This window comes from Planococcus citri, chromosome 4 (genome assembly GCF_950023065.1).
Source record: "Planococcus citri chromosome 4, ihPlaCitr1.1, whole genome shotgun sequence".
In the NCBI taxonomy this organism is placed as follows: domain Eukaryota; kingdom Metazoa; phylum Arthropoda; class Insecta; order Hemiptera; family Pseudococcidae; genus Planococcus; species Planococcus citri.
This window is the reverse complement of record NC_088680.1, coordinates 24,754,657-24,774,315: the sequence shown is the minus strand read 5'-3', so window position 1 is coordinate 24,774,315 and position 19,659 is coordinate 24,754,657. Positions and strand designations below refer to the sequence as shown.

Sequence of the window (19,659 nt, the reverse complement as noted above, 5' to 3'; positions counted from 1 at the left end):
GTGTTCCGGAGAATAGATAGGTTATACCTATTCTATTATTTACGTAAGACATGATCAGGAGATCTGTTGGAGTAAATCTGTTCCAGTATTCTGTAAATATGAACTAATTCCAGTGTTCCTGTCAAGGATTCAATGATCGTGTGATCTATTTCGTAATACTACAGTTCCTGATGTCAGATGTGTCGTTATGGTATACTCAGGCCCAGGAGTATCGCAGATGGACCTTCCCTCATCAATTTGATGGTCCCTCCCTGAGGTGATGTGCATCTTACACTCCTTTTACAACAACTCTCAGAGTCATTCTTTTTGTAATACTATACTGGTTCATGTAACTAAAGTAAATTATTCTATATGTACATGTGATATTTACAAATAAACAGTACATAACAGAATAATCGAAGGCGCTTTTATTATTAAGGCATTTGTCCTACATGTTATGTGTTACGTAATTGTGTTTTAGTATCCAAAAAATGGGTACTGAGGAGGTAAGTCGTTGAGTACTTATGAAGCTAGTAGAAAGCTAGGTACATCTCACTACTTTGAATTAAGTAGGTAGATGAGCTATGTATGAGTAATGTGTACGAGAGTGCGAATTATGTCCTTACAATTATACACAAATTTCAAGTCCACAGCATGAGGAAATTAATGTTTTCCCAGGTTATACTTTCGCCATATCGTATGTACATACAAATAAAGGATAATTAATTCAAATTTTATTTTAAAAAATCGCATACAAGAACATTTTTAACCTTCCTTCCGCGAAATTTATTCATCCTATAAGCATAATAATTCACCATCGCTCGAATTCTCATACACCTATGCAATAACACAAATTACAAAGTTCCATAAAACTAAAGCGCACTGTTTTTTTCTTAACTGAAAGGTGTTTCTATTGTGTTTGTTACCATTGTTTAGCTTTCTTTTTAATCGTGGCGTTTTCATTTTTTGAAAACATGACTGAAGAATCGCAAATATCTCAGTTTTACGCCCAGAAAAAAATCTTAATCACAGGAGCAACCGGGTTTATGGGTAAGGTGTTACTATGGAAGTTACTACACAGCTGCTCTCAACTGGACACGATTTTTGTGTTGATGAGATCAAAACATGGCAAAAGCTCGATGTCTCGAAATACAGAATTTTTTAACTCACCGGTAAGCAAAAACTACTAGCCCTCTACAAGATTATTCGTTCAATTTTTTCCATTCAACGTATATCTAATCTCGGAATGATGTACAGGCATTTGAGAATTTGAAAAAAGATAATCCAAAAGTATTCGAAAAAGTAGTACTTATTTCTGGAGATGTAGGGGAAGATGGAATAGGATTATCGGACTTAGACCGAGGTATATTGATCGACGAAGTATCCGTTGTGTTCCATAGTGCTGCCATAATAAAAATGAACATGGATTTACGCACAGTTTTGAATGTGAACACCGTCGGAACCGCGAGAATGCTCGAATTGGCACAGCAGATGAAGAAACTCGAGGTGAGGAAATTATAAACGTAGCCAGTAGGTAAGCAAATTTCACTTTTTCAAGTCACTGAAATGAAGAAATGAAGAGGGGAGTTGGTAGAGATCAGATTAGTAAAATAGAATTACCTATTCGTGTTCATAGAGATACAGCTAAGCTACCGTGAAAACTTGAAGGGAAAACATGTTTTTCCCGTTTTTTTTTTTCATTTTGCCCAGTTTTGCCGTTTTGAGAAAATCTTAGCTAGATGACACTGCCGCCGAAAATCAATTTTCTTGAAATTTACAGTCATTTGTTTACTTATCCACTGCGTATTGTTGTTGCGAGAATCCGACGGTAGAAGAGAGAATGTATCCTTCGAATCATAATCCGAACAATATAATTGATTTGATTAAATGGATAGAACCCAAACTGTTGGAAAAAATTACACCCGGGTAAGTGCAACTGAATTTTTAATATTGTTTAAACCAATTAAATTTTTTCGATGGTAGAATCTATAGCCAAATCTGCAATTTTTATGTCGGAAAGATATTCCTGGCAAGAATTCGGATCCTCCTCTTTCAGTTAAAAATGGGAGAGAACTACTCCATTCTTTTGCTTCGGATTCGACTAATTTTAACGAGGCAACCTCTCGAACTGGCACTCTTCGATTTGAACGAAACTAAGATAAATCGAAAGAGTGTGTTTTAAAACCCCCGTCATCAAAATTTAAGGTTCCAAAGTTTATTTTTAGACCTCTGGCGAATTTTTGAAAATTGAAAAAAAAAACTCAAAAAAGCTGTTTTAAAGGCGATTTTTTAACTTTCTCGTAAAATGTAAGCAAGTTTTTTTTTTTTTTTTTGAGAAAAATGAACTAACATGAATAAACCATCCTTTTTGAGCTTGTAGCGAGTTTTGACGTTTCTGCAGAAATTTCAAATATCTCTGAAAGGTTCAGAAAAGAACTTTGGAGCGTATAACTTTGTTCGGTGCTCATTGGATGAGGCGTTTGATTGGACAGTGGACACTCTCTCGACCGTTTTAGGTGGTAATCACGAAATTCTAGGAGTGCGAGTTCAAAAGTGAATTTTTCACCTATTTAAAAATCCCAAAAAAGGTGCGAAAAAATCAAATTTTCAAAGAAAGTATATCAAGAGCGACTTTTTCAGCAATATTTCGTCTGGCGTCTCAACAAGATCATAGGACTCCGAAATGATCGCAAATTGACTTTTTTAAAGCCTCTAGCGAGTTTAAAAATTTCTCCAGAAATTTCGAATTTTCAAATTGATCAAAAATTCACTGTTGAACTCGCACTCCTGAAATTTCGCGGTACTTACCTACTCGCCTAAAACGTCGGGAAGATGTCTAATAAGCATCGACCAAAGTTATAGGCCTACGTACTAAAGCCCATTTTTGGACCCTTCAGAGGGATTTGAAATTTCTGCGGAAACATCTTCAAAACGGTATGTACTTTCAACTAAGCCAACCGCAAGAAACACACTTTTATCAAATATCAGGCCCATTTGTGAGTGTTTTTCGAGCTGCAAATTTTAATAATTTTCAATGTACGAGTACCTACTACCTATCTTTTTTTAAAAAGACTAAACATCCGGAAATTGTTGGAAATGAGATCAGCCAGTCAATTATGTAGGTATAGAAAGCGAAGTTTCAGTTTCTTTGGAAGAATACCTACAACTTACAACTTGCTTTATGCAAGTACATTATCTAATGTTCAAAATGTTTCTATCAGAACATAAATAATGAAATTGGCCGAAAAACACACGAGCCCCCTACTTGGAATTCGTCGGAAGTGCGCATTTTTCAACCAAACTGGTCGAAAGTAGAAGCGAGCCAAAATTTTAGGTTCTCAAATTGACAGCCAGCCATTTTGAAGATCAATTCAAATTTTTGGAGAAAACTAATTTTGCGCTGGAAACTCTAGAAAGGGTTTCAGAAGGTTCATACTTCATACTAACGAAAATTCCAGCTTTTCAACTTACCAGAGAACCTCTCGAGGAGTTCGTTCCCGTTTTGAACGGGGCCGCGATTAGAAAGAGCATGGTCTGAAACCACCACAACATTTTTGAAAAATAATTCAAAATTGACTATTTTCAGCGATTTAGCTATGTTTTTTCCAGAAAAATATAACTTATTCAGTAAAAATGATGGAAATTGGTCCTGAAACTGACAAGGGAGCTACCCAAGGTCTGACACGCAGATCGCGGCGACTTGTCCACCATAAGTCGTCATACATCGATGGTAGATCGTGGCCAAAAAATTAGCTGCTGAAGCGAACAGGGTGCCGAATGATTTCAATTTTTATACTTTTTTCAGCATATTATTTTTGTGTATTTTTGTGATTTTTCGATATTCAAACCCCCGTGACTTCTTCCCCTGTCAACTTCAGCAGCTAAAATTTTGGCTCATAACATATTTTTTGATGCTCTATCCGCCTGTGAAAAAAATTTTTCGATTGGCGTGTCAGACCATGGATAGCTCCCTTGTGAGTAATATAAACTGCCTCCAATCGAATTTCACCATTCCTGCTGATTCTGAAGCCACTAGTGCGATTTTCGATTTCTCCGCAGCTTTGAAATTTCACCAGAAGACGTGCGGATATTAATTTGGGTAGGGAAAAATCACGTCGTGGGTTATTCTGCATCTAATTTAGCGAATAGAGCATGAGCCACAGCTCGACTTTTAGCTGTCTAAATTAATTTTCACATCTTCTGGAGAAATCTAAAATCGCGCTGGAAGCTCAAGAATATGGCTCGATTGTAAATAGAAATTTTTCTTCCTGTTTAAAATTCCTTAGTTACATATTATGAACCATTAACATTTATAATATAGGTATGTTTTTACAGACTAATTCACCCTCTGCCAAATACGTATACATATAGTAAACGACTAACAGAATCTATGCTGCATGATTATGTATCCAAAGTTCCGATTATTGTGGCTCGACCAAGTATAGGTAAGTTGTGAAGTCATCAAACAAAAATCAAATGCAATTTTCGAAGATTGAAATGGAAAAACGTGCCGAACCGCGTACATTCTATCGTGTAAAATAAAAATTCTATTTACAGTTGGACCATGTTTCAAAGAACCATTCCCAGGATGGAGTGATTCCATAAATGGACCGATGGGATTTTATGTTGCTGGAGGAAGAGGAGTAATGCGTACAACTACAATGAATCTAGATAGTAAAGCCAACATGATACCCGCTGATATTTCCATCAATAGTATTATAATTTTACCATGGGCAAATTCACGAGAACAATTGTAAATTTTTAAAAACGTCACATTCTATATAGACATATGTATCTATTTATCACGATCCAACCAAAACGTGTTTTTTTTTTTTTTATAGACTGAAAGAAGTTGGTGTGTACAATATCTCACAAAATTCTTTCGAAAATGTAACCTGGCGAGAATTATTACATACTTGTATGCGCGCTTTAGCAAAATATCCGCTCGATATAATGTTATGGTATCCGAATACCGATCCGGCCACCAAAAGTATGTTCGTTTATACGATTAAATGCATTTTTCTGCATTACTTACCAGCATACGTGATCGATTTCATTTTGCTCTTGGCTGGTCAGAAGCAGTTGTAAGTTGATGAATGGATTGCAGTTTGACCTTTAATTTTCGAATCATACACCTTGGTAATTTATTTCAGCCTGGTTCGTGCTCACGATAAACTCAGACAAGGTGAAAAAATGTTGCGATTATTTACTCAGAAAGAATGGCTTTTCAAGCACGATAAAATACTTCAACTGGAGCAACTTATGAATCCGATTGATAGACAGATATTTCCTGTAAACACAAAAGAAATGCAAGATGTTCAAAGTTATACTGACGATTGCATGCTATCAGCTAAATTTCATATTTTTAGAGAAGATTTGAAACATCGAAAACGATCAAAAATAATAATGAATATGTAAGTTCGACCTTGAATACATATTTTTTACGCCAATAAGATTAGATATCTTTGCAATTTTGCAAAAATCGTTTTGAAAGAAGGGCCTATCATAAATGATGTTCAATCTCTCGGTTTAATAAGACAAAAAACAAGTAGGTATATGTTTACTCTATTTCACTCCTCAATGGAAAAGTTGCTTTTGAGAAGAAAAAAAAACATTATTTTTCACTTTTTACAAAAATTATTTTCATCACCAAGTTTTTGGAATTTTTAAAATTAGGAATCGTAAAATCGCAAATCCATTTTTTGTTTTGTTTGTATGTTGATCAGCAATTCAGCATAAAAAGCTGTGCTTACTAAGGGTAATTTTTGAGGTCATAAAGGTCCACAACATTAACTGAAATTTAAAAAATAAATAGCACTTTTCATACTGATATTACTGATGTCTTCTGTTCATTCCTTTTTCAGAATGTACGCTCTGGACAAAATCGTGCTCGTATTAAGATATTACATTTTAGGAAAGTTCCTTCTATTCATCTTTAACACGCTTTGGAGCATATTTAATAGAGCAGAGGATATGCCTAGTTATTAGAAGAGCAATAGATGGATATCAAGGCTGATTTTCGAGCCTGATTGTTCATGTTATACCATAAGTAGTAAAATGAAGAGAAATAAATTTTAATGGAATTGAACTGAATTAATTGTGATTCAATAACACTAGGCAACTGCATATTTGTGTTCGGGTTGAAAATGGGCTTAACCCTTAAAAGCACGCTCCTAGGAAAAAGTTGTGAAAATTGTTTTTTTTTTGTGATTAACTGTGTTCCAAGAGTCTAAGAAATAACAAAAAACCAAAAAAAAAATTTCGGGCCCATAGGACAGATTTTATGGAATGTACACTATAGTGTACACTGCGCACGATGCTGAAACTTACTATTGAAGAGTTGTGTACACTAAAGTGTACATTGCGAACGTTGGTATGCGCTATTCAGTTCACAAAAACCTGTTTATTCATCTTTTTCTCCTGAAATATGTAGGTACTGAATGTGATAGGTATGTAAAGTGAAGTCGAGGATCCGACGAAATGATAAATGGGGGGGGGGGTGTCTGAAATGTTGCCAATTTTCTAATATCGACGACCACCCTCTCCCCCCTCAGATTTTCCCAGCTAATTGGTCAGGTGTGGTTTTGATAAACTTTGTAAGGAAAGTTGAAAGTTAATTTTTATACCAATATTCTTGAAAATTTTTGAAAATTTGCACCGTAGAATAAATATTAGTTGTCGCTTCTCTCGGGTAAAAACTGTGAAAAATTGATTAGGTATTCGAAGTACAAAACAACATCATTGGATGCAAATGTTGATTTTTATGGCTTCAAATTTTTAGTTTTCAGGAAATGATAATATTTTAAAAAATAGGAATAAGGCCCGCGTGAAACGAGGGCAAAAGCTCTCAAAAATTCACGATTTTTCATTTTTTCAAGACAACATTATTTATGTTTTCAAAAATAACCAATTTTGGTGAAAATTGATAATTGTTTTAGAATTTTAGATGAAAAATAAGACTGTTTTTTGGTGTTTTAGTAAAAGTTAGGACTTTCTGGCAGTTTTGACTGGAATGAAGAGACCTTATTTATATACTTTGTATAATAATTAATAATGGTCTATAGCTATCACATGACTTACTAGTAGATACTGACCGCGTAATTTTTTTTTCAAATGGGATAAAAATAACGGGTTCCCTAGAAATTCGGTTCTTTACTCATTCTCTTCCAAACACATGGGTAATAAAATCAGTTTTATTGCTCTCGAACTAGCACTGGAGCTCGTAGACGAACGTGACAAATACAATGTACAACCGATTTCAAGGATAGCATCGTGCGCAGCGTACACTACTGTGTACATACATTCAAGTCTGTTTGTAATATACCCTATCATTCGCAACGTACACTATAGTGTACGAGTACATCAACTTTAAGCTTTAATTCTGAAAAACTGGAGTGATCAAATGGAAATATGACTTCTTCTTAGTAGATAGAAGACTTTTCTTAAATAAATCCTCACTTTGAAAAATTTCAGAAATTTTTGCCATTTTGCCAGATTATAATTAAAAAATGTTTGTTTTGCTGAAGTAGAAGAAACTGAAACACACAAACTTTGAACTTGCATAAAAAATTTGTATTTCAAGATAATGGTTTGAAATTTCAATCCTAGGTGTAGAAATGTCTGTATTAATTATTACTGAAACGAAAATTTGAATCAGGTCCATAGAAAAAATTACAAAAATTCTCAAAGTTAATGTACACTATAGTGTACGTTGAGCTAGTGCTCATACTGAAAACGCGAAAAGTACCTACCTAGTCCATGAAAGTCAGTATTTTGTAAGTATTTACAAAGTATGGAGGAATTTTGGAGTTGTGAATAAAAAAAGAATTTTAGGAAGTACCAAGTATTATTTTCGAAAACTCGTTTACCGTAAAATAGGTATCTGTTTGAACCCGAGAAATGTTATGCGAGGTGACTTTCCCATTTTCAACCCTCGGGGGCAGAAATGGGGGGGGGTTGAATTTTTGGAAAATTTGGGAACCATTGAACCTATCCCTTTGAACCCCGTTAAAAAACGTTTTACAGTTTATTAGTACCTAGATACCTATCTGAAAGACCTCCAACACCTCCAATACCTCCATGCAAACGGAGCAGGAAAGAATAATTTTGAAAGGAGTGTGTATCTTACACTTATTTTTTAATCCTCTTCGAGGCTCGCTTTTTTATAAAGTGTTTCGAGCAAGCTCGTCCCTCAAGTGACTTTTGCTCCTTCAAGGCTCTCTATTTTATTCAAAATCTGCAAAAAAAAAATAGACTTTTTAACGTTGGGGTGGGGTCAAATAGTGTTGAAACATGCAAAAAGCATTTCAATGACATCTATCCCAAAATGTACTTTTATATTCAAAATTTTAACCCCCTAAGTCAATTTGGAGGATCTATGCAGGCTATCCTCCTAACATGTGCACATTTCGAACACATCTGATACAAATAAAATACGTACCTAACCTACAGAGTTATTGGTACGTATCGTGTTATGTCTCATTTCCCATTTCGTTCTCACTTTTATGGTATTAATCCTCCGCGAAGAATCCTTACCCATACACATAGCGTAGATAAACGTACGAGTAGGTAACTTATACTTCAGTGTAAATATGAAGTTTAGACTAAACAATAATTCTCCTATACGATAAATTGCAATAATTAATTTTCCGATTATGTTACGAATTTATATAAACGATCAAGTGCTAAATACATTTTTATCTCATGTGAGTATTTTGGTAGCTAAAACTTTAGCAATGGAGCTTTTGATGAAGTGGCAAATATTGAAATGTAAGGTAAGAAAAGTTGAAATATTTTTATAAGTGCTACAGCTGATTACCTACTTACCCATTTGAATGCATTTTTTTTCAAGTGAATGACTCATAGATACCTTAATGATAAGACTTTGTCTATAGTCAAGACAGCCCCAGTTCTAGGTACATTGGAATAATTACTCGGGCTAATTAGGTACAAAATGTGTTAATTTTTGGTAGTGAGAGGCACATTAGAAAGATAACTACTACGTAGGTACATAATTTAATGTGCGTAAGACCTGCACAATGTAGAGCATTTCTTTGCTGTTTAAAATAAAATGTATGCAAATTTATTCCCAACAATAATCGTGGATTTATGAAATAATATTAAAACAAAGTAAACTGGTACCTGATTAATTTTCTACGATTAAAATACGTAGGTAAGTATTTAAAAAAATAGCATTAAGTCAAGATACGTTGAAAAAAATAGTGAATATTAACATGATAAAAATACTTGTGTACCACACACCTCCCTCATCACTCACTTTCCATGTTTTTAAAATAAACCTGAAATGATGAAAAATTGAAATTCTTTGTTTCAGCTAAAACATAGATCGAAAAATGGAAGCAAAAGTAAACAAAACGATGCACAAATTTCTGAAAGAATACAACGTATTTCAAGGTACATTTACTTAATTACTCAAACATGATCAACTTTTTCACTTTTTTAAAATTATTTTATTAATTAGGTATCATTAATAAATAGGTAACTTAAACTGGACGAAATTTCATTTCAGAGCTCATCTGAACGATATTGAAAATATCCCCATATTCATAGCAATAGCATTTATTTACATATTAACAAAACCAGATCCAAACACAGCTCTACTGCTATTTCGAGTCTTCACTATTGCCAGAATATCTCACACCATTGTTTATGCGATTTGGGTACTTCCTCAACCGGCACGAGCTATTGCATTTATTTCTGGTGAAGTTGCTACTTGGTATATGATAATCAATGCGATTATTTTCACTTGTATTTGATAGTATTTTTGAAAACAGATAAAACAACTTTTTCCTTTCATTTTATTAAAAAATTAATTTTGTGTAAATTATTTTCTGGCTGAATTTTTGTGAAATTCAATTTGTCAATGTATCTACACATTTTTTAAAACATAAGCTTTCCTACCTACTTCGACCACCTATTGAACTCGATTTTCAAAATATCAATTTTTTTCAACGATTTTTACTTTAAGAAATAATTTAATATTTTTAACATGAATGATTAAATTTTTTGTTTCATTATTTTTATTTATTATTATATTTTTTAAAAAATGAATTTTGAATGTTTTGCCTAATTGTTGTAGAAATATGTACTTCAGATGAACTGAAACTGTTTAGTGTGATCTGCAATCATTTCGACAAAGACTTTCGTATAGTGCAATAAAGTTGCTTAATCAGTATAAATGTGAAATTTATTTATGAAATATGTAATTAGGTACATATAATTTCATTCCAAGGCAAACCATGAAAATGCAAATCACATTATACTAAAAGAAATTTATTTATGCATACACAGTACCTAATATGTAGGTACCTACACATTTAATTTATTTCATTTCGAGGCTAACTGTTGTAAAAAGAACATGTAAAAAAATACAAAGTGTACAATCAAAAAAAAAATCGTAGATATCTAAAAAATGGTTCAAGTTACTTTAGAAGACCCAGTTCTAAGAGGGTATTTTTTGTGCTCATCTATTTTAGTTGCTAAAGTTTTGTTCATGGTGTACTTCACTGGTAGAGCAAGGTTCTCAAAAAAGGTAAGTGCAGTTTTTCGACAATTAATTTTTCTGAAAAATATTTCATTCCAGTCACATAAATAATAAGTCTGATTGGAAAAAAATTCTCTAATACTGATTTAAAAAAAAAAAAATTATAAACACTTTTAACACCAAGAAATGCCTAGGTTTTTATAAATCCGGAGGATGTGCCACTCGTAAAAGATCTTTTCGATATAAACGATGCTGTCTGTAAACACGATGATGTAGACGTAGAACGAATTAGAAGGTATGAAAAATAAATATTCTACCTTAACCATTTCCCAGATTTAGAATTAGATTCTTAAAAGCTGTGTAGCAATTTTTTTCAATGTTAACCTACGTTGTACTTCAATTTTTTTCAGTGCCCATTTAAATGATTTAGAAAACATCCCTTTGTTCATATTTATTGGATTCATTTACGTTTTAACGAAACCAGATTCCGAAACGGCTTTGAATATATTTAAGACTTATATGTGGAGTAGAATAATTTACAGCATATCTATCGCATTAGGACTACCTCGATCTCTGAAAGATCAAGCATGCGTAATCAGTTACTTGTTGAAGATTTACATGACTTTAGTTTGCATGGTTAAATTTTATTAACTACGAACACAAAATTTTGCATGTGATTTTTTTCCAATTATTAATAAAATACTAGTGTAGGTATGTTTTTTTTCTTTTTTTTTTAGTAGTTATGTACCTAAAGTACATACAATGCATTATTGGTAGGTAATGTGTGAACCTACTTGAAAGATTGAAATGCATATTCATCAGTTGAAAATTATTTTGAATTAGAAACATTCTTGTAGAAAAATCATTTCAAGAATCTAGAAGGACTATCAACTGCAACAATTTTTCTATTGACAAATTAAGTGGTAGGTTGAAATCAATTTTTAAGCAGCTGTAATTCTGAAAATTAAATAGTATTTTTTCATTCAAATTAAACCTTCTTTTAGTTCCTGAATATCAAAAAAAAAAAAAATTGAAATTTTTATTCAAATGCCTACTCCCCACAATTCTCAATTTTAAAAAATATTTTTCTGAAATTTAAACGACATTTCGTAGGTACAGTTTTATTTCATTTTTTTATAGTTTATTGTTTCCAATTTCTCGTTTTGTGCATTTCCAACATTTCATAATTGGTAGGTATTGTAGATGTAAGGATTGTAAACTGAACGGTAAAAGCACAAAATATATAATTTTAAAATTTTAAAAAGAAAAACACATACGACCTCAGGGATATTTTTTTTCTAACACGTTTTTTGACTTCTCTGTGTGGTTCACAATAATCCAAAATAGGTCGATGTGTTGCCAATGAGAGACAAAACCGATTGTGAAATATGTACCTATTTTAGTGATAGGCAACCTCACTGACATTATTCAGTAAACGCATGTAGGTACTTACCACATTTTTTATTTATTTATTTTTAATTGTATTTGAAATTCTACTCACTTCAACCTTTTAGGTTGTTTCATGAGTTCAAAAATACATAATAATTTAAACTATGAATCTATACAATTTTATGTCTTAAAAGATAATGTGCCAGATTTGAAAGATTATTTAGAGATAGATTTGTTTTATATTTCCTTCTTTCACTGTTGAAGTTGGTACAGTGTAGAAACATTTGTTTTATGTCAAATCCATTTTCTAGATAAAAGGGGCATGTCTGAGGTCTTGGTGTCTTCTTTAGGATGTGCTCGTGTGTCATTCTAGTATGTCTGATAAACACTCTTCTAATCTGATGATTTTGTTTTCTTTGGTTTCTTGTAAGTATACTGGTGTAGCACAAGCGATGCCAAAGTCGATGGAAAAGATGAGATCTCTAATCCGTCACTTGTCAACACAACATTTGTCGACACTACATTTGCCGACACCAATGTCAATACATGATGAGTGAAAAGTTGATATCAAAATCGACTGTTGTCTCCCATCATTTTTTGTCTCAACAAGGTCTCAACATTGGTGTCATTTTTTTGAGTGTAAAAGAGGCAAATTTGATTGAAAATGTGTGAAATGTGCCCAAGACTCTTTTAGTGATTCAAGTAAAATTATTCTCAAAAATATTTCACCCTAAAAAATTTTTTTGAAAGAAAAAAACTTGCCCTGGGTAGGGATTGAACCCAGGTTGCCGCTGTCTTACTTGCTTCTGACGCGTTATCTAACCACTAGACCATTGCTGCTGTTGAGTGGAGAGCAGGGTTGGTTCTCTACGTGTAGACTATCTTTGTCTACATAGTCTACGTTTGTCATGTAATCTATGTAAACTTCATGTAAAGTAGACTTCCTGTAGAATACGTGTAATGTATGATGTATGTCAACTTCGAAGTTGTGTATTCCCAAATAATCTCACTTATTGCTAAAAATTGTTGTTTTTTTGCAAAAAATTACCCTCACTTTTTAACTGAAAAATTGAAGGAAAAAATCTTGTATTTTTGACAAAGATTGTGAAAAAGTATAATTTTTTTTACTAATAATTGACGTGATCTACTTCTGCTAAAATTGTCAGTTTTGCTTTTTCCAAGTTTTTTCCTTTCCAAAAGTTGTAAAAAATAAAGTACTAGTTTTTTTTTCAAAACTTGATGAAAATTCTTGTTTTTTCAGCCAAATTTTTAAAAATTTTCATTTTTTGTAAAAACTTTTGAAAGCCTTACTTTTTTCTACAAATTGTTCAAAAGTTTCATTTTTTTACCCAAGTAATGCAAGAAAAAATCTCGTTTTTCAAGAAAAATGAGGAAAATACTGTGTTTTGCTAAAATTGTCAACTTTTGCTTTGTGAGAGATTAAAATTCTTGCTTTTTAGCTCAAAAATATTGCTAAAGATTTTCACCTTTTTTTCAAGAATTACCTATCTAGGTACCTATCCAAAAGTTGTTTTTCTGCCAAAAATTGCAAAAAACTGAAAACTTTAGCTTTTTCGTCAAGTACCTAGGTATGTTTTTTTATGTGGATTCTCGAAAATCTAGTTTTTGGACGTTTTTTTTTTTGGGTGTTTATAATTACAAGATTATTACACCCGTGTAGAGAGGGGTTTAGATTTTTGATTTATTAGGTTAGTTTTTTTTAGTAGGGTTATGAATTTTTGGATTTCAGAAGGGTTGTCTGGGATAGTCATTGAATTTGAGTATACATATTTGGAGAGATAGTCTTGAATTTCGTTTTTGAATACTTTTTGGATTTTAACCACAAATTTTCAAAATCTTATGCCAAAATCCATGTAAAAAAGGCTTTATTCTACATATTTGTATAGCAGAAAACAGTTTTACTTTGCAGTTTACATAGTTTACATAGTCTACAATGTCTACATGTAAACTATCGTTGTCTACAGTAACGTTGTTTACATGTAGACAAAGCGTGTAAAGTAAACTATATAGTCTACTTGCCAACCCTGGTGGAGAGGCCTCAAAAGAATATTCAGTCCATCTTATTATGGACTTGGAAAAATTTTTGTACATATTGTGTTGTCGACTCAGACATCGACAAAATAATGAGTGGGCAGCACTTTGAAATTTCTAAAAATATTTTATAGATCTTGTAATTGACATCAACTTCCTCATCAATATTAACCAGATGGTTGATGTCAATTACAAGATCTACAGAAATATCTACTCGATGACGACATTTTGTACATAGATACTTTTGTAGACCATATAATCGATATCAAAATTCAGGTCATCTTGTCGATGCCAAAGTTGATGACTAGATCAACAAAAGTAACTATACAAGATCCAAATTTTGTAGATGCTCTTGTCGATCTTATAGTCGACATCAACTTTGGATCAACAAGACAACCTAAATTTTGATGTTGATCATAGGTCTACAAAGGTATCTATAATACATATATCAAAATCTTGCACATGACTGTAGATACAAATGTAGAGAGCAATGACAACCTGACAACCATCAGCATTTCCATCATCATTTTTGAAAATAGTGCCAATTTTTAATCAATTATTGTAAACGTAGTTAGATTAGCCCCTTTGTGGATAATATTCTGAATTTTTTCAATCAACAATCATGTAAAATCATGTCAATACTTTTGTCGAGGTCACTGATGATCTCGTCAGTGCTACATGGGTATGAACAGATGGTGTTTTGTGTCTTTTTTGAATGATGCTAAGTAGATGATTACAGTGGAACCTCGATAACTCGAAATCCAAGGGGAATGGTCATTCATTCGGCTTATAGAGGTTTTCAAGATAATTAGTTTTGAGTTATGCAGGTAAGATTTTGAGAGCGTTTGAGTTATAGAGGTCTTATGAAATGAATGAATTGAGAGATATGTAAGTGCATAAAAGACAGAAGTATGAATTGAAATATTTGAGTTATAGAGGTAAACGCCAGACAATGTACGACTTACAGAGGCTTTCTCACTATGTTGAGATATGTAATTGCATAAAAGATAGAAGTATGAATTGAAAAATATTCAAGTTATAGAGGTAAACGCTCGACAACGTACGACTTATAGAGGCTTTCTTCCTATTTTTGGCAAAATTTTAGCTTCGAGTTATGACTGGTTTGTGTAGTCAATTTCGACTTATTCGAGTAAAGTTAAAATTGAGTGTTATGGAGATTTCAAGGGGAATGGAGGTTGGTTCGGCTAATAGAGGTTTTCGAGTTGAAGAGTTTCGAGTTATCCAGGTTCCACTGTATTTGTTTGATTCCATTCAAATTTCCAGGGTTGTAAGATTGTATTTTTCCAGTGGCAGAGCTGTGGGACCAAAACGATCCTGAAACTGGAACCGATTAAATCACAATTCAAATCCAATCCCAAAACCGAAATCGTTATTTTTCATGGTCCCAAAACCAAAACAAACTAGTTTTGGTTTTGGGATTTCAATTTTTGCCTTTTTCCTCCGATTTTATTGCGATAAATTGTCATTTTTCATCATTTAAGTATCATCATTCATTCAGATTGTAATAAAAATTACTCGACGAATCAAGCAAAATATGCATTTAAAACATTAAACTAATTACATCCTCGGATTCCCCATGTCAAAACGTCCCATTTTTTAGACCCCTTGCAGCCCTTGCTGGGTCCATTGGTCAATTTGGGCTTAAAATTGGTTGAAATGAGAATCCCAAAACTGGAACTGATTCCGCCCCGGAACCGAAACAATTTTTTCAATCCCAAAACAAATCTCGAAACCGAAATGAAAGTTTAAAGGAGCAAATCCTGAAACAATTCCAATCCTGAAATGAATAAATTTTGATCCCGAAACCAAAATCCAATCCCAAAATTGTTTCAGTCCCACAGCTCTATCCAGTGGTTTTGGAGATCGTAACACAGTATTAATTCTTTGGTGATCTAACATTTTTGTCGCTTGAAGCTTCTTCATTGGCAGTTGGTCCCTTATGGCTGAGGATCCAGAGCAATGTGACAGTTTTTTGTTGAGATGTTAGTGTATGAAGCAGATGGTGAATTTGCATTTGGTCAACAAGTGGATTGTTGTTTTCATTTTCCATGTTGTCGATTGTCTGTAGAGAACTAAGAGAGTTGACATGGATCAGGAAATACAATTGATGAATATTGGTGATTAGTGATAATGCATGTTTGATTCCAAATAGTTCGGCAGTAGGTAGGTATATGAAGAACAGATTGGGTTGAGTGTTCCAGAGTATTGACGATTGTGAATTATACAGGCATATTCAGTTCCATTTTGTGTTTTCAAATCCACACTTTTTTATTGCCCCGATAAAAGTTTGAAAAATGGGCAGAGGCCCTTTTGGAATATTTTGTGCCTCAATTGAAACTTCATCCATCACACCACACTTGAGCTTCAAAAGAAAGTAGGAATATTAATAATATCGGTGGGCTACAACGCTACATAATTTTTTTCAATTTTTCATCGTTTCCCCATCACAAAACACTACGAATAAATAAATTAGATTTTATTCATCGGATGAACAAATTTATAAAAGAAAAACAACAACAACAAATAATTTCAAATAATAAAAACTAGCCCAGGTACTCGCAATTTTCACCAAAATACTCGTATAAATCGATTCAGCTCTATTTTTGCGCAAATAAATTAAATTCAACTTGGATAAAAATTCCACCAATTTTTCGCTGACAATCGAATCGTTGCTTGTACAGTTCCTTAAAATATCCACCTATACAAAACATACGACAAGCAACACAATTCTCGACCACGTCTGTAGGTACTAGGTAAGTACTGTAGCACACATGATAAATTATTTAAAACATCCTACTCGACAATTTTTTTCGCCATTACCTAATGGCCAAGATATGCTCCCAGCTCCCCCAGAGGTCTGTACAAAGGATAACCTACTCTATCGCAGCTGAAACTATACCACATTTATTTTATATGGGTATCTCTAATCATCCAACTGAATAACAACCCTTCCGCTATAGTTAAATTAAATAACATCTTTTATACCTCATCACGTATATACCACTTTATACCACCAGCCAAATAGCCAGGCAATTAGATTAAAAGTATCGAACAAGCAAATACATTATAGTATAATGGTTGATAGAGTGAAGAAAAAAAAAGGTAGGTAACCGTTGGTAATCGTGGGCGAATATCTAAATTTTATATTAATCGATACACTAGCCATGAGTTAATAAAACGTAACGAAAAATAGGTACCCCATGTTGAAGATATTTGTTCACATCTATCTCTGCAAAATTTTAATGTACCTTAGAATATTATAGATTAATTTGCCATTATGCACTTTCTTACCTTTTCAGTCGACTAATTGGAATTGGAATAGGTAGGTATGTATTTATGATCGGAGATAAGTCCATATTTCATCTAAGTAGGTACCATTCGCATCTGCAAAAGAAAAAAAATTCCTACCAAATCAAGTTCATCTCGTTATCGGGTAAAAAAAAATGCATTAATGCATTAATGCATTTATGAAAACTCAGACATAATTTAAAACATAGTTATTTAGTGCATGCAATTTTACATTTACAAGTACAAAGAATACCTCTCGTAATCTGCGTTATTAATTGATTTAAATGTTTTTCAAGTGTATATTACATTATCAAAACTCGTTAAAATTATCGCCATGTGTTTTTACATTACAAACGTTGATAAAATTTATTATAAATCGAATACAGATAGTGCATAAATTTCACATAGATGTGTACTACGTTGACATCCTACATATTTACCATAGCAGGCTTTCGACGATTGTACGAGTAATATTCGAAAATATACGAATATACCGAGTCGTAAACAAGGAAGAAGACAACGTGGAGTGGAGGTATAATTACGAACTGGCAATTTCCTCAGCATGCTTGTTTATCGAAATTACACACACGATTAAATTAAAATAACCAGCGGTATGGTTATTATAGAAAATCACACTCGTGTGTATAGGCAATTTAACACGCAGACGAATAATAATTGATCTATTTATAGGTAATTTACCTCTACAACTACAATAGCCCGATATGAGAAAAAAATGCTATAAATGTAGATGAAATGCTCGTTCCGGGTGTTCTGCATACGTTGAAATTTTTCACCCGACGAGATAAAAATCACGAGATAACAGTTTATTGACATTCTCATCATTCGTAAAGGATTATGTGAAATTTCGCTGATCGAGTCGAATTATTTTTTTTGAAGCGAGAAAGAAAGCGTTTTTATTTTGTGAACCATGCGATGTAATTTTATCGAATTTTTTTTTTCGAAGCTTAATTAACGCGTCGAATTGTCTATCAAGATGAAGGCTTGTACCGGGTGAACCTTTTTCCCTCCAAAAAACCGAGAAAAATTGACCCTATGAAACGCAATAAATTTTGTACTGACGCAATAGCTAGTTGAATAAATAACCGCGTATTTTAATTAATTACGATAAGATCGCGATTTGTACATTTAACGTTTTGTATTGTACTATACGCGATTATACTGTATGTAGACTCTATTACGAGGTAAATAATACATATAAAACGAATGGTTCACTAAACCGATCCACTATACATAAGTGGAATATCAACCGAGATACCTCTAGCCATGGAGTCGATTCGAAAATTGATACGTGATATTTATTTATTGCTGATTTTATAGGTAAATTTATGTGTTTAATTAATTTGCACTTGTAAAAAAAAAAAAAAAATACAAGTCGAGCTTATACGAATAGGCTACCATGGATCAATATAAACGATGCAAAGTGCTTTGAATTGAAATTTATTAGAATGGTAATATTTTGAACTTTTGACTAGAGCATAGATTAGGTACCTCGATGCATTTGGTTCAGACTAAAACTATTTTTAGGTGGGTTCCTACTTTTTTTTTTATCGATTGAGTAATAAGCTTACTATATAGGTACATGTGAACATTTGAGAAACGTTTCCAATGCTTCTTCTTCTTTTTTCAAATGATAACCCAAATTAACCGAGTGATAAGAGCCAAAAACCAGATTGTAAGTAATTTGACTCGTAAGCATTAATAAAGTTGGATCGAATGCATACTTGTGAATTTTTCGGTTTCGACCAAGTTTGACTTTTGGACAAACGGCGGTGTATTTATTTCATTTCTTCGATGTGGGAATTTAGATACATCTTGATAGGTAATGAATTCAAGCTCGATTTGATTCTCGTGTTCAGATCAAGGGATTTAGGAAGCGACGTTTGTGAAATTTTAATATTTTTTCTGACTTGTGGGACGTGAAATGGGCAAGAATTTCAATAAGATAGGTACTGGAACAAAGTCAGAATTTCAGAGTAAAAAAATCAGAGGTGCTTATTTTTGGGTAAATTTCGTTTTTTCAATTCCCAAAAATGTTGCATTAACTGAGCCAAAACATCGAAAAATATAATTTCTGAATTTGTTGAAGTGTATTGAAATGCAATGGTGCCAATTTTTTCGTAATTATTGCGAATTTCAAAAAATCGAGTAAAAAAGCCAAAAACTGATGTTCAAGCGATTCGACTAGATTTTTTTTCAAAATTAAGAGGAGATGTAAGGTAGTCTCCCACAAAATTCTGTGGGTCCCACAGCAGTCCGAAGGTCTCCTCAAAATTTCGATTTTTCGTAAATTCTGCTATTCAAATACGAGTAAATGAAAGCATGTGCCTCAATCAGTAAAATATTGATTTCAGAGCGTTAAAAAGTCATAGAGCCCATAAGGTATTTTTTGGGCCACACATTTTTGA

At 32.9% G+C, this 19,659-nt stretch overlaps 2 protein-coding genes and 1 long non-coding RNA gene across 3 annotated transcripts; all 3 read left to right on the top strand.

Moving 5' to 3' along the window:
• Positions 1 to 801: 801 nt before the first annotated feature.
• LOC135843306 (putative fatty acyl-CoA reductase CG5065) lies at positions 802 to 6,072 on the top strand. The gene is made up of 8 exons (XM_065361136.1): positions 802 to 1,151; positions 1,237 to 1,485; positions 1,760 to 1,905; positions 4,315 to 4,424; positions 4,537 to 4,732; positions 4,821 to 5,063; positions 5,133 to 5,393; positions 5,844 to 6,072. Exons 1-8 carry the CDS (start codon positions 954 to 956, stop codon positions 5,965 to 5,967), a joined length of 1,527 nt encoding a protein of 508 aa, XP_065217208.1. The 5' UTR covers positions 802 to 953; the 3' UTR covers positions 5,968 to 6,072.
• Positions 6,073 to 8,514: 2,442 nt separating this feature from the next.
• LOC135844705 (uncharacterized) lies at positions 8,515 to 9,558 on the top strand. The gene is made up of 3 exons (XR_010558614.1): positions 8,515 to 8,753; positions 9,314 to 9,393; positions 9,509 to 9,558. It is a non-coding gene; the product is annotated as an uncharacterized LOC135844705 (long non-coding RNA).
• Positions 9,559 to 10,303: 745 nt separating this feature from the next.
• On the top strand, positions 10,304 to 11,197 carry LOC135844320 (microsomal glutathione S-transferase 1-like). The gene is made up of 3 exons (XM_065362483.1): positions 10,304 to 10,531; positions 10,678 to 10,778; positions 10,894 to 11,197. Exons 1-3 carry the CDS (start codon positions 10,412 to 10,414, stop codon positions 11,132 to 11,134), a joined length of 462 nt encoding a protein of 153 aa, XP_065218555.1. The 5' UTR covers positions 10,304 to 10,411; the 3' UTR covers positions 11,135 to 11,197.
• Positions 11,198 to 19,659: the final 8,462 nt, after the last annotated feature.